The sequence below is a fragment of the Mytilinidion resinicola genome, assembly GCF_010093595.1.
Source record: "Mytilinidion resinicola strain CBS 304.34 unplaced genomic scaffold BDZ99scaffold_11, whole genome shotgun sequence".
NCBI lineage: Eukaryota > Fungi > Ascomycota > Dothideomycetes > Mytilinidiales > Mytilinidiaceae > Mytilinidion > Mytilinidion resinicola.
In genome coordinates, this window is record NW_022985447.1 from 458,736 (window position 1) to 472,735 (window position 14,000).

The 14,000-nt window shown below is 56.7% G+C and overlaps 5 protein-coding genes across 5 annotated transcripts; 2 read left to right on the forward strand and 3 right to left on the reverse strand.

Annotated features, from left to right (window-relative positions):
* Positions 1-1,218: 1,218 nt before the first annotated feature.
* BDZ99DRAFT_571708 (putative ADP-ribose pyrophosphatase) lies at positions 1,219-2,527 on the reverse strand. The gene is made up of 4 exons (XM_033728121.1): positions 2,446-2,527; positions 2,362-2,396; positions 1,894-2,216; positions 1,219-1,684 (listed from the first exon to the last, which is right to left on the reverse strand). The coding sequence occupies exons 1-4, from the start codon at positions 2,488-2,490 to the stop codon at positions 1,443-1,445; spliced, it is 645 nt and encodes a 214-aa protein (XP_033575808.1). The 5' UTR covers positions 2,491-2,527; the 3' UTR covers positions 1,219-1,442.
* Positions 2,528-2,945: 418 nt separating this feature from the next.
* BDZ99DRAFT_488709 (CTP synthase) lies at positions 2,946-4,974 on the reverse strand (the record flags this gene model as incomplete). The annotated part of the gene is made up of 5 exons (XM_033722927.1): positions 2,946-4,085; positions 4,138-4,609; positions 4,659-4,723; positions 4,885-4,898; positions 4,950-4,974. 5 exons carry the CDS (start codon positions 4,972-4,974, stop codon positions 2,946-2,948), a joined length of 1,716 nt encoding a protein of 571 aa, XP_033575809.1.
* Positions 4,975-5,204: 230 nt separating this feature from the next.
* Positions 5,205-7,174, reverse strand: BDZ99DRAFT_463712 (uncharacterized protein). The gene is made up of 2 exons (XM_033720130.1): positions 6,281-7,174; positions 5,205-6,229 (listed from the first exon to the last, which is right to left on the reverse strand). The coding sequence occupies exons 1-2, from the start codon at positions 6,943-6,945 to the stop codon at positions 5,506-5,508; spliced, it is 1,389 nt and encodes a 462-aa protein (XP_033575810.1). The 5' UTR covers positions 6,946-7,174; the 3' UTR covers positions 5,205-5,505.
* Positions 7,175-7,224: 50 nt separating this feature from the next.
* On the forward strand, positions 7,225-8,682 carry BDZ99DRAFT_499226 (uncharacterized protein; the record flags this gene model as incomplete). The annotated part of the gene is made up of 2 exons (XM_033723642.1): positions 7,225-7,999; positions 8,228-8,682. The coding sequence occupies exons 1-2, from the start codon at positions 7,363-7,365 to the stop codon at positions 8,680-8,682; spliced, it is 1,092 nt and encodes a 363-aa protein (XP_033575811.1). The 5' UTR covers positions 7,225-7,362.
* A 1,256-nt stretch (positions 8,683-9,938) lies between these two features.
* Positions 9,939-11,347, forward strand: BDZ99DRAFT_571711 (S-adenosyl-L-methionine-dependent methyltransferase; the record flags this gene model as incomplete). The annotated part of the gene is made up of 3 exons (XM_033728122.1): positions 9,939-9,963; positions 10,073-10,234; positions 10,306-11,347. The coding sequence occupies 3 exons, from the start codon at positions 9,939-9,941 to the stop codon at positions 10,938-10,940; spliced, it is 822 nt and encodes a 273-aa protein (XP_033575812.1). The 3' UTR covers positions 10,941-11,347.
* Positions 11,348-14,000: the final 2,653 nt, after the last annotated feature.

The following is a 14,000-nucleotide window of genomic DNA, read 5'->3' on the forward strand; positions in this document are numbered from 1 at the left end:
CTTCAAGATTTTGTAAGCGTGTTGGAGCACCTCCGACAGTGGCAACCGGCCATACCCACATGTTTATTCAAAAATGCGGAAACCCAGTCGCGCATAGAATATCCACGATTCCATGAACATAACCATTACTGCTTCAATTTTTCTCAGAGGCATAGCACTAGGACAAAAGTTTGTATACACTTACTCGCCACCGTTTGAGGTGCTTCGGCGCATTATAAAAGCTCCGACAAGTTGCAAGAGCTTTGAGAGCTTAAACCAGAGAGAGGTGCTCAGCACATCATCATAAATCTGGAAGAAATAGAAAGACGGCGTGTTAAAAACAAGCTTCCTTTCTTTCCAAGTCCAAGATCCAGTTCCGCCACCTCATATAAATCAAGTAGTTACCTCAAAACGAAACACCGCGCTCATTCGTGACACACGCGCAATGTCCATCTTCCGCTCCCGCACCTCATCCTACGACTCATACCCCTCAATGCTTCCCTCTTTCAACCCTCACAGCACACCCGCTACATCTCACATCTTCATCCATCCGGCACATCATCCTCGAAGCACCCAGCCGCGCATCCCCGGCGAGACTCTCCTCCAAACCCACCGCCAGCCCACCTCCCAACCCCACGATGCCCTCAAACCCCTCTCCCCGCTCCACCCACGCATCTACCTCCTCCCTCGCCAATCCACCAACAACAGCCACCTACAAAGTGACGACCTACACCAACCCTTCAAAATGCACCTGCTGCTACCACCCCAGCTACACCGTCTTCGTAACCCCGGTCCTACAACCCCCGTCGGTCTCGCAAAGGCGGAGAAGCGCATCGCAGGAGCGGCTGGAGGCGTGGATGCGGATCCGAGCCGCGGAGATGGCGCGGCCGAAGGGGGAGGGCGAGGGTAGAAGGGAGGCTAGGCGCGAAGTACGGCGAGAGAAAGAGGGGGAGGTTAGGAGGGAGGTGGGGAAAGGGAAGGAGGGGAAGGGTAGGGACGTTGTCAGAAGGCGGAAGGGGGAGAAGAGGGTGAGGTTTGCGGAGAGGGTGGTTGTGATTCCGTTGTGAGAGGTGGGGTGGAGGGTATTGAGTCGGGCTTCTGAATCAGAGTGGCGGGGTTGAGATGGGTGTTCGGTGGTGTGGTGGTCGAGCGTTTCTTTTTCCTTGCGTGTTGGGCGGGTAGGGCATTGCTGGGCGTTAGTGGAACGGCGGGGATTGTGTTGTGCTGGTATGGAGCAGACATCTACGCTCACGAGCTCTAGAATCACAGGCTGCTTTCTTGAAGATACTCAAATCTACCCCGTAACCGTGAAACTCTAATATGAAAGCCCATTTTAGGAGTCTGAAAGAACCACGAGCGTCGGCGGACCCAAAGTCCCACAACACTCTGTTTACTCACTCCCTTCCTCATATATCATCACCCCCCTACCTACTTCAACGCAAATCCCCCATTCTCCACCACACCTACACCAACTTCCACCTCTTCGCTACCTCAATCCCCTCCGCAAACGTCCCCACCCTCGCATCAATCGCATACCCCTCCCTCTCCAACCTCTCACTCTCCGCATACAGATCCGTCATCGGCACCGTAAAACACTCAATAAACTCGCTCTCCTCAAGCTCAGGCTTCGGATTCTGATTCTCGGGGAGCGACATATCGACCGTCACGTGGATCATTTGGACGTTTGTGTTGCAGAAACCCGGGTCTGGGGGGTGGTGGTGTTAGTGAAATGGAAATGCCGACGTAGAAAGTTGAAAAGGGATGAGGAGGAGGAGGGAAGGGAAGGGGAATGCGCCTTTCGCAGAGTATCTGGGAGGAAACGGCGAAACCCAACCACACCAAATCAACCCGCAACACTCTAAACAACCTTTTCACCCCATATCCACACCACTCCCTCCAAGCTCAATCACTCACCATTCCACTGCACGGGCGTCATCCCAAACCCCTCCACCACTCGCCCCCGATACCCCGTCTCCTCGCGCAACTCGCGCAGCGCACACGCCTCCGCCGTCTCGCCCGCGTCGATCAGCCCGGCCGGGACTTCGATGACGACTTGGTCGATCGGGGGCCGGAACTGCTTCTGCAGCAAGATGCGCGGCGGGGCGGAGGGGTGTGCGGGGTCGTTCTGCATGATGGCGATGATGCCGACGCCGTCGATGGCGCTGCCGTGGGGCCGGGTCAGGCGCTCGGCGGATTCCCATGTGCGGACGGTGGCGGTGGGGTCGGTGTAGGTTAGTCTAGGGAGGGAGGGGTTTAGTGGGGGTGACGAGGGTTAATTAGGATGAGAGGTAGGGCGGGAGACAAAAATGGGTTTTCTGTAGAGGAAGAGATTGATTTTGAAGACTGAGAATTGAGAAGATTTGGTTATGAGAGAATGCGTACTTTACTAGTTTCACCCAGCGTGCATCTTTAGGGTCCTGACGACATCAGGACACGGAATTGGGAAAAGAGGCGGAGAGAACTCACTAATGGCTCGGTGGCCGTTACCTTGGACTTGCTGACGGTTGACATGATGTATGTTGTGTCCAATTGAATAAAGGTTGCGCACTTAAAAATTAGTTGTAGATGATTTGGGATCGCGAGTGTAGTGAGGTAACAGGGGCGGTGCGATGGCGCTAGAACTTTTCTACTCTAGCATGGACCCACAGCAACTTCGCTCCACATCGGAGGTGATTTGATATCGCTGTAGTGCACAATGGGCCTGAAACTAGAGATATCTGAGGAAAGAACATTTGCTTTGATGTCGTCTAAATCCAAATGCTAGTCTTCAAAGCATAAGTACTCATGATCATAAACTCCTAAATCATCCCGTGAACCTGCAATATTTCACACTTCTAGACCCTCAATTGACCTACTCCACTATGTAGTGCAACATCCTATCAGACACTGCAGTTGAGACATCAAGCCATGTGTACTCTCCGACTTGCCACTTTGGTAAGCTTCCACGCAAACCAGTTGCTGTGCAACTAGAATCCAGCGCCCTCGCCGTTGACACCATTGACGCCGTTGGCCCCATTCACGGCCAGACCCTTGCTCTCCTTCAAGACGTCTGCCGTGATTTGATCCAGCAAGCCAGCACTGGCAGCCATGAAGCCCAGATAGGGCTTGCTGGGGTTCAGGACGCGACTCAGGTACTCGGGATGGAACTGCACACCGACGAACCACGGGTGGTCCTTGAGTTCGATGATTTCCATACGCTCACCCTTGTCATCCTTGCCGACAAAGCTGAGACCGCCTTGCTGAAGGCGCTCAATGTAAGCGGGATTGACCTCGTAGCGGTGACGATGTCGCTCCAAGATTTCAGGCTTCTCAGCGTAGAGTGCACGAAGCTTGCTCCACTCACTCCCGGGCTGGAAGAGCGTCGGCCGCTTCCCTAGTCGCATCGTCGCGCCCATGGTCTTCTTGTCAACTTCGGGCATGAACATGATGAGGCGCTCCGAATTTGCTGCGTTGAACTCTTCGGAACTAGCACCCTCGATGCCGCAGACGTTGCGCGCAAACTCGATGACGGCGATTTGCATACCGAGACAGATACCCAGATACGGAGTGCGGTTCTCACGAGCCCATTTGGCCGCGAGGATCATGCCTTCGGTGGCGCGGTGGCCGAAACCACCAGGAACGAGGATACCGTTAGCAGTGCAGAGCTGGTGCCAGGCCTGGTGGTATTTGGCGGGATCCTCTGTCTGGTAGGAGTGCTCCAGGTGCTCCGCATCGATCCAGATAATATTCAACTTGCGTCGACACCGCATGGCGGAATGCTCGAGAGACTTCGTGACGGAAAGGTATGCATCGTGCAACTCGATATACTTTCCAACGAGGGCAATATTCACTGTCGCGAAGAAGTGGTCCTCGGGGGCAGTGAGACGCTTCCACTGATTCCACGTGGCGCTTCCTTTCGCGACCACCGCCGGAGAAAGGGCGAGGCGGTCCAGGCTTAGGATGTCTTGGAGCAGCGGGATGAGACCTTGCTGTTCCAGAAGCATAGGAACCTGGTAGACGGTAGGCATGTCGCGTACCACAATAACCGATTCAACTTCCACTTGGCAGAAATGGGCAATCTTCTCCACTGCTCCCTTGTCGAGGTTTACCTCGCAGCGACAGGCAATCTAAAACGAAGGGTCAGACCTCGCTATTGGGCACTGCGGGGGGATGTCTCACCAGATCGGGAATGAGACCAGCACTCCGCACCGCTTTGACAGCCTGTTGGGTGGGTTTCGTCTTCTGCTCGCCGTTGATCACAGGAACATATGAGACGTGGATTTGCAGGAAGTTGTGCTTTCCCGCGCGCCGCCGCAGCTGCGTCATGGCCTCTACGAAGGGGCTGCTCTCGATGTCTCCAACGGTGCCACCCAACTCAATGATGCACACGTCGGGCTCCTCGCCGGTATCATCAACCGGTATCCGCGCCACCCTGGTTATCCATTCTTCGATCGCGTCGGTTATGTGGGGCACCACCTGCACCGTCTTCCCAAGGTAGTCGCCACGGCGCTCGCGCTCGATGACCTGCTGGTATATCTTGCCCGTGGTGATGTTGTTCTCGCGCGTCAGGGTAATGTTGAGGTATCGCTCGTAGTTGCCCAGGTCCAGGTCGACCTCGCCGCCATCGTCTAAGACAAACACCTCGCCATGTCTGCACAGACTTTAGATGCTGTAGTTTTCCGCCTGAATGAGATACGTACTCTTTCGGGTTCATAGTCCCAGCGTCGACATTAAGATAAGGGTCGACCTTGATGGACGACACGTTCTGAGGATGTCAGCTACGTGTCTCGTCGCGTTTAGAGGGTTCACCTATCTTCAAGCCAATCGTCTTGAGCAGCAGACCGGTGGAGGAGGCTTTGACGCGTGAATATTATATGCAAACATACGCGGGGCGGGCGCATGCATACCGATTATGCCCTTCCCCACACCGGATATGACACCTACGCGGGTTAGCACAACATTGACAGTTGCCGCAGCAGGCATGGACGAACCTCCAGAGACAAGAACGTATTTCATGATGGCGATCGAAGTATGTGGTGCCGTTCCTGGCCAATGCCAGGGGGAAAGAAGAGAAGAAGCTGAGCGGCGGCCTAAAGATTTTTGTACGGCGGGTGGGGCGGACTCGGACGCGCTAACCACGAGACGAGCAGCGAGGCGCCATGCTCAGCGCGATCGATCTTTCATTCAACGTCACTTGGTCGCTTCACCGTGAATTCACAGATCCAGTCCGTCCCGTAGGTGAATTGTACTCTTCGTTAACATGCTAGGTAGGCTGTGTCTTGGTATCGTACTCGATGCGCTCGCAACCCCCAATGTATTACAACTATGCATCGCCAACTACACGCGTCGTGTACAGAAATACCGCCGTAATCATACGTTCCAGTCCATCACTCCGTCCGTCTCGTACGTCGTCAAAAATGCCCGGGATATCTGTCCAGTAAAGTGCCAAATTCGAATCAATATGCCGCACCGCCTGCGTCTAGAAGGAATTATAACCTATATCCCAAGAAAAAATGCCTGCCGTATGCATGCCGCAACGCCATATCGTCATTCCCTGCGCCGTCGTTTGCTTGGATCCTCGTCATCGTCGTCCTCTTGGTGGTAGGGCGGCTCTTGCTGAGAGGCCGCCTCTCGCTGGTTGGCTTCGTTCCAGGCCTGCTGGGCCTCTCCAGCCTGCCGCTTACGCGCGCGTGTCATCGCAGCAATAGCTTTCTCGTTCCCTTTCTTGACCTGTATATTGCATCCTTGCAGCTTGAGTGCTCGGGTAAGAGCGCTGCTCGGCCGCATACCAGGGAAGTCCTTTGCGGTGTACACGGTGAAGACGTCGCTTAGCACCTCAGTCAAGATCGGTGAGAACCCTCCCACATGGAGATTCATCGGATCTATCCGCATCAACACGAAACGTAGCCGGTACTTTCCGTGTGTCCGACAAGACAGGTCCGGGAAGCAGAAAAAGCAACCCTCGACGTCGTGCTCGTCTTTCGCAACCGATGGTGAAGCGACTAGCTGGCCCATCAGCCTGCGTGTGGTTCGTCGGTCTGGTTGGATGAGCGCCGTCTCTTCGTTCGTTCCATCTGCGTTCCACAGAGTACAATGAACAACATTGAGCGAGTAACGTAGCTCATCGGTGTCAGCAACACCGGTCTTCGGGTCAGTCACTAGGAGCTGTATGATCGGAGGAGGATCTATGACTCTCCGGTCTCGTTCGCCAAAGCCGCAAGCGCGCGCCGCGATGGGTTGCTGGCGCACTCGTAGCTCGTACGCTAGGTTTCTTGACGACTCTGTTAGCTTTCCTTCCAGATCCTCGGAAGTGCAATCTTACAGCTTCTCGTTCACAACAGGCTGCGGGATAGAACCGGGCAACGGTACCGCGCTGGGCACCGGTCGAGGGCCTGACGTTGCAGGCTCCGGATACGCTAGCGAACCCAGGGAAGATGGGATGGATCCTCGATGCGAGCCTATGGATCCCCGGAATGGAGTATTGCTGGACGCATAACTCGGCGTGTAACTGGGTGACGGAAGTGGGGCATACGCCGGTTTCTGTGACGGTTCGATGGGCGAAGCAAGGGATGCGTACTGCTGCTCGGGATGGCTGTGTCGCCTATCTTCGTAGGCATAGCGCTGCTTCACCAGGCGCCTGGGAGCGCTTCTGTCTTCAAACTGCGAGCGCGGCGAGATGGAGGGCCCATACTGCTGAGGTGAGTAGGGTGGATCCGACCTTGGCGGGGTATACGGATTCGACTGAAGCAGCTTTTCGACGGGCGCCGCCGACGCAACATGACCTCGAGCCTGGCCCGGGTGTGCTGGAGGGCCTGGCTGAATCGCGGGGAGTGGCTGGGCGATGGGAGAGCGGAATTGATACTCTGGTCGTACAGCATTCGGCGGGATGGTGAGCGGCGGCAGCTGGACGGGCTGCGGCAGACGGCGATATGGATTGCCTAGGAACGGGGGCGGAGGGAAGGACGGCAGCTTTTGAGTTTCAGTCATGGCTGGAGGAGAGAAGGCGGAATTTGGCGGATGCAGCGGCGGAGGAGGAGGTGGTTGTCGGGACATGCGTGGATTATTACTTGCCCGCGGCAGGACAGACTGCACGAAGCCGCATCTGGCGCTCCGCTGCGTGACGGGAGAGGCTCTGGGGGGAGAGCAGCAGGTTCGAGGTTAGACAGGAATGGCGGCGTTGGCAGCGCTGGGGCACGATGGGCGGTCTGGAGGTTTATAGGGTCCCGGCGGCCCAAGTGCACGCATGGAGGAGCTCGATCGTCACCAGCTCGATCGCCACCACGCTGCGGACCACTGAACGGCAGAGCAGGCGGGCACGCTGCGGCGGACACTGAAGGATCCGGGCTGGGGTCGGGCTGCTGGGTTCTGGGAGCAAAGCCTCAGGGCGGACATCTGCGACACGCAATGGGGAGCGCTGGAAGCAGCCGAGGCGGGCAGCAAGCAAACAGCCTCGTCCACTGGAACGGCCCTGGAGACTCCACAGTCCTGGCGTGCTTGGCAGCTCACCCCAGAGACGGAGTGGGACAGTGGATTGATATGGCGCCGGGACCGGGCAGGCAGGGCGCGGGGTGTCGCTCCAGACTGGCTGGCCGCGGTGGCTGGGAATGGTGTAGTGTGTGTAGAGGCAGGCGGGCAGAGAGGTCAGGATTGTGCGGGCTTTATCCTGCAACGGCTGCCCGCGAGCTAGCGACGGCGTGGGAGCGGCGTGCTGGAGGACGAGGAGCGCAAAGAGGCGGACTGCAAGGCAATGGATGGGGAGCACTGGCAAAGGAGGGATGGGCGACGCTGCAAGACATCGGCCGGCGAGCGTTGCAGGACGGCAGCGGCGAGGTGGTGCAGTGCCAGCGATGCTTTTCGTCGTGCCCGTCCAGACGAGAGAGGTGTCGCGGGATCAAACAGGGCCCAAAGCCTCTTGCGGCGCTGAGGTTTCGCAAGGTGCAAAGGGGGCGGGTAGGGCGACTGTTTCGAATCGACGGCGCTGCGGCACCAGCCAGCGGCGTCGAGGCGTATCACACTGGGCAACGATCGCATAGATTGGCATGTAACTCCGGGCTCGCCAGCCCGTCCTGAGGTAGCATCGCCGGCCTCAGGCGCGGGGAGGGGATTCCACCGCGAGCCTGGCTCCAAGGGCGCGCGTAACGGCCCTGGAACTGCCGGGGGGAGTCGCCAGCCGCCACGGTGCGCAGAGTGCGCAGAGTGCGCAGAGTGCGCAGAGTGGCCGCTTCGCAGAGTGCGGCCGCGTGCCCGACCGCGATGATATGCTGCGCAGGGCGCTCTCGTGGTGGTGGCCATCGCGGTCGTGGTGCTGGGGGGACGGGGTCGCCCAACCAGGAATCGCTGCGATCTGCCCACCGTGGACTGGCTCCCGCTCGGCTGCGCGAATCACGGCCGTGGCCCAAGCCAGCCGGCTTCGGCTACGCTCCTCGGCGTCCGTTTCGGCACAAGCGCCCGAGTGCCCCAGGCCGTGTGGCGTGCGATGCGCTCAACACCATGCGTCTCTCGTCGACCCCGGCCGACCAACATCCTCACACTCGCCCTCAGCCACCGCGTCCCGGGTCTGCGGGCCCTGCAGCAACGGCCGCCATGCATCGCGAGATGCCTCCGAGGCGACAACCGCTCGACGATGCCCCTGCGCTGCCTGCGGCCGTTCGTCCTCGATTTCACCGAGCGGCGGGCGATCTGCCGAGTGCGCTCCCTGCGCTGGCCGCCGCCGGCGCCGTCTGACTGTCCTCAGTGCCTCGATGTGGCTGCCCTGGCCGTCCCCGCAATGCCATGTGCCATGTCTGTCCTGGGCGACGGGAGGCGGAACCGCAGTCCGGGCGAATGCGACACATGGCTGCGGTTGAAGCACATTGTGGGAGCGGTCTGCTCAGAGCGGGCCATGGCGGAAGGCAGGTGGCCGGCAGCGACATCGTGTCATGCGATATCTTCCTCAGCCAGATGGGGGAGGGGCCAGCATGGAAGCCCCGGCAGCGTCCACCACCGCCAGCTCCACCGCATTGGCGACTCGGTGATTCTGCACCGCAAGATGCAGAGAAGCTTAAACCACAACGCGGCAGCTCGTGCCGCGAATCTGCCCGTTTCAGCCGACTGGGGCGCCGCCGTGGCTGCAGTTCCCGAAGCGTCAACGGCGGGAGGCCGGAAATTTCGTCGACTGCCAATTTCCATCCTAAAGCAGACGGCTTCTGCAGCTCCCTGCCATCCCCGTCGTCGCCCAGATCCCCCATGCATGTGACACCGCTGAAGGGAGTGCGCTATTGAAAAGCAGCGCTGGGAGCGTGAGACGCTATGGAGGGCCGAACGCCCAGCTCGTGGGGTCTGCGGCCGTGCCAGGACTGTGCGCTCGCTGTGCAGCAGTCACCGTTGAGATTGTGCATTGCTTTTTGATTGCCCGATTGGGCGGTGAGCGGCGGGCGGCCGTTGTCGAATGATTTGCCGTGGACCGTGGAGTGCATCACAAGCGGCAGCTCAAGCGTGCGTCGAGTTAGCTCGCATTGGAAAGCCGGCTTGAGAGTCTGGGCAATGGGATCGGAACTGTTTTCAACGGCGGCTGTGCGTGAAGTTTGGGGAATTGGTGGACCACATTGTGTACAGCTTGTCACTGTCCGTAGCGCTCAGGAGCGCGAGAAGAGATCCAGGCAGAGAACGCGCATCAATTGAACAGGTGAAAAGACGTACCTCGAAGCACCACACTCATGTTCCTTGGCTCTTCAGGGTGATGCACGAATCTACGCGAGCCATTCCGCTTCCGCTTCCGCTTCACCACTTGAACCTCCCTCCGCCAATTCCTAGGTACACCACCGCCCACCTCCCTGCCTCTAATGCACTCGCATCTGTGCTCACCGCTGGCGCAGGGCTCGCGCTGAAGATCAGAGCACATCTCGACCGCAACCCTCCAACATCGCAATCCAGGCCCGCTTCCTCTGGCCTTGCGGCCGACGATCAGCGCCTTTGCCGCCACCCCTCGCAGCGTGACAGCCATGACAGCCGTGGGCAACTATCACCGTGAGTGGCGCATGTTCTCTGCATCGCGCAATATCACAGGCAGCATGTGTGCGCTCGCCCGCCGCTGCTGGGTGGTCCCGGTCGCGTCCATCGCTGACAATGCCATCAGGATATCAGGGTGCTGCGCGACACGTCCCAGACGCCGCGCCTTCACCGCACATCAAAGAACGCCGCTTGGCTGTCCTCGACGGCCTGATCCCGGGCCTCTTCGCGGATGGTTCAGCGGTGCTCGATGTCGGCTGCAACGCTGGCGCTGTCACAGTCCAACTTGGTAAGCTTGCAGGGACCCCCTTGCTAATATGCAAGCGATTAAGGTTTTGACTTTCTGATATTGTCCTCCAGCCCACTTCTATGACACTGGCTCCGTAACGGGCGTGGATGTCGACCCTCAGCTGATTGAAGACGCCGGCATTTATTGCGCATTCCAATCCTCACGCATTCGGCCCGCCACCGCGGACAGTCCCAGACAGATCAACTACTTCCCCATTTCAGCCATTCACGACGTCGGCCCGCGCATTCCCCCCCTTCCTGCTACCGACGAGGATAGCGGTTCTGACGCCGGCGCTGGCTCTCCACTTTCTGAGGCCACACCTGATCTGCAAACTGTCCAGTTCATCTGCGAGGACTGGGTAATATCGCAAAACCCCAAGACGTCAGGTCCATATGACGTTATCCTCGCGCTGAGCGTCGTCAAGTGGATCCACCTCAAACATTTGGATGCAGGGCTGGAGGCCTTCTTCCGCAAGTGCGCTTCTTCGCTGAAGGAAGGTGGCTACTTCGTTATCGAGGTACAGTCTTGGAACTCGTATTTGACCGCCATCGCGCCGGGCAAGACGCCTCATTTCAAGAATGCTCTAGACCAGCTCAAACATCGACCTGAAACGTCCTACACCGAGCTGCTGGAACAGAACAAACTTGTTCATGTTGCAACGTCCGAGGAACTGCCGCGCCGGATAAGCGTGTACCGCAAGGCCTGAAGATTTGCGGGGTGACCTGATCTCCGAGCGGGGATTATTTCGACATTAGGCTCGTGCCGGTGCTCAGTTCCAGAGGTGGCCGTGCAGTTCATCCACTGCTTTGGCATTTCCCTGGCGTTCTCCGACCAATCAGTAATTCTGAACGTGGCATAGGTCTGTTTTCTTCCCTTTTGACTAGTATCTTGCCCTGCTTTTGCGGCACTTAAGTTCGGTTCAAACGTTGCACACCGACTCATTGCTGAAACATTCAGGGCGCTCCTCGGGTATGTGCAGAGCGCTCCAGTCTTCCTCCTTACTTTCCCCACCTCTCGACCAGGCACTGGATCCCTATATAACACTAAAAGTGATCCGAGAATCCCAATTCAACCAACTCGTCGTGTTTTTTATTGTTGCCGGGTCTTCACGTCTTACATCTTAGTTATTTGCTCATTCCGCAGCGTTTTGATTGGATCCTTTCCCAAGGCACCGCGCCGTGCAACTGACGCCAGAAAACTGACCACAAGACCGGAAGTTCAGTTACCAGTCATATTGAAGCTACCGCTTTCATAGGCTACAAGAAGCCTCTTCTGAAAGCCAGTGAGTTGGTTACCCAAGCGCTGACCGGGACAAAGGGAGATCCGAAGGATGAATGAGCTCGACTGAGGCCGCTCTGAACTCATCATTGCTCCCAATAGCGATCTGCTCAGTCTCGTCTCCAGAGTAATTGCACCTCCACCAATCGTTCGATGCTGCTCGTCCACCGTGTGACTGGCTGATAATCATACGTTGTCGGCGTGTAAACAGACCGAAGGTTGAGCGCCAGGAACCTCCCATTCCGGGTCCACCTCTCTATCACTGTCTGAGGTGGCCTAGCGAGCTTACTAGTGGTTCAACATGAGAGCATTTGGATGTTCATACTCCATTAGCGTACCACAAGCAACGGTACAAGAATTCACGTAGATCTATGACTTACCACAGGATGAGGAGTAGAGCACGTCACGTGCCCATGCAGAATCACAAATCCAAACGCGTTCTGATTTGCTACTCGAGGCCAGCTTTGATTGTAAGATTTAGCTGACCCTCCCAATAAGCCAGCTTGGAGCTTGTGCAATTCTTCGGCGGTTAATGCAAAGATCCGCTGTCACGAGGACCCAGAGCCAAACTTTGAGATCCCGAATACTGTCCGTCGTCGGACGACCTGCTTTTAGCTCGCAAACGTCATCAATCGCAACCGGCAGACTTTCCTGGATGAAAACACCGGCTTTCGGTTGATGCGTCTTCCGGCTTATCGGAAAGACCTCCATATCCAGATACGCGGTATCGAGCTTAGTGCTGTTCCACACATTGTCACGAGACCATCTCGGAGCATTTCATGCTCATCGGGAGTCCAGAATTTCATATGCAGGGCCTTGGAAAGACTTCCATTAACGCCTGCAGATTCGGCTTTTCTTTCTCTTTGGGGTGACAGCAGAGGGCAAACATAGCTTTCAACGCGTGAAACGGTCCACGGTAAAGCTTTCCGATCATCAGCTGACAGTCTCATTCTCATTATCTGATAGACCAGCTTTTACCAAAAACCATTTACTTTCGTCTAGCTCAAGTCTCATATATCTATCACCTTTACCCCCCTGCACGGATATCTGGCATACTAACGAATAGTATTGAATGATAAGAGCCGCTCTGATCTAAGAATGAAGGGATTGGGCCGTTTGCATAGAGGCTGATAGACGCCAAACGCCGGCCTAGCGATTGCGGAATTCTTAGTTCCATCCCTAGCGTTCGAGAGAAAGAGACGAAATCGAGTGCCTCTCAACTCAACTAAGAAACACGACGATGGAAGCGGCCCCCATAGAAGGACGCAATGTCAACTTCAGAACAAAATACAACGATTTGTTATCCGCTTACCGCTCGAACCTCGGGAATCACATGACAAATCCTCGTATACATTATCTCGTGCAGTACGGAGTACCTACTTACCACCTATTCTTGGGTAATCCTACCCTAAGCGACTAAAACTCTCATAGGAAGACCACACTGTGCTCGGTACGGTAACGTCATAATCGGGTGTTCTCTTTCCGGCCGCAAGCCCCTGCAATCAGGTGGTTTCTCGTTACTATCGCACTACACTACTGCAATGCGAGACTTCAGCATCGCATCTGCAAAACATTCTTATCGACGTCGCTTTGTCCATAGAAGGTGACCATAGCCGCATCGCTCTATCTTTCTATTGTTCTAAAGAACATTCCTCCCAACCACATACGGGCCCTCGACCCGATAGCTTGACAAGGCTTTGGCACCCGACAAACATCCAGACCCACAGCCGAGCTGAACCCCTCCACGCAGCACACGTGCAACCTCCCACAGAACGGCTGCTTGCACGTGGGGTTGAGTTGTCGGTCTGACGAGTTGGGATTGCGGCGGGTGGGACGAGTGAGGTGGGTAGCCCTGTCCGAGCCCGAGGCAATACCAAACACCAACTCAGCACCCGGAGGCTCGGTGTCGTACTTGAAGAGTCGGATTACAGATGGTGGCGGTGTGGACAGACTACGATCCGGTACGCTACGCGGGAAGTGAGCGGGATTGAAGTGAACGGGTGGTCAAGGCCTGGGTCTGGCGACCAGTTTCCCTCGGCCTGGGATCCCTCGATCAGCAGTGGAGGGGGGACCTTGTGCGCGCTGAAAGCGTAGGGCACGAGACTCACGAATGAGTGTGCTGGCCGGGGATCTGAACCGGACCTACGCCCACCTAATTGTAACAGTGTAATGGGGAAAAGGGAAAGACCTTGCTTCACTTATCTTCTGAGCAGAAGCACAAGGGAATACTTGCAAGACACCAAAAGGAGTGACGCGACAACCAGCGAGATTGGCAATGGATACCCAGAGTAAAAGAGCATGAGCCGGAGCAAGAAAGCGTCTCGTGATGGACGACAGAGCATCCGTTTTCTTGTTTTCTTCATCAGCAAGCAAGGAAGAAAGATCAATTAGGAAAAGCCGATGCTCTGCGCTGGAAATCCCACGTTCCACAGCATCACTGGGCCCCGCATATATCCATCTCGTGCCTGCATTTACTGGCACCAGAGAA

Excerpts from the sequence above, each read along its gene's own strand:
- BDZ99DRAFT_463712 (XM_033720130.1), bottom strand. The coding sequence starts at position 6,945 with ATGACTGAAACTCAAAAGCTGCCGTCCTTCCCTCCGCCCCCGTTCCTA. Across the intron at positions 6,230-6,280 it reads CCTGTTGTGAACGAGAAGCT|AAACCTAGCGTACGAGCTAC; the intron begins GTAAGATTGCAC and ends AGAGTCGTCAAG.
- BDZ99DRAFT_571708 (XM_033728121.1), bottom strand. The coding sequence starts at position 2,490 with ATGTCAACCGTCAGCAAGTCCAAGGTAACGGCCACCGAGCCATTA. Across the intron at positions 2,217-2,361 it reads CGCTGGGTGAAACTAGTAAA|ACTAACCTACACCGACCCCA; the intron begins GTACGCATTCTC and ends CTCCCTCCCTAG. Across the intron at positions 1,685-1,893 it reads GACGCCCGTGCAGTGGAATG|ACCCGGGTTTCTGCAACACA; the intron begins GTGAGTGATTGA and ends ACCACCCCCCAG.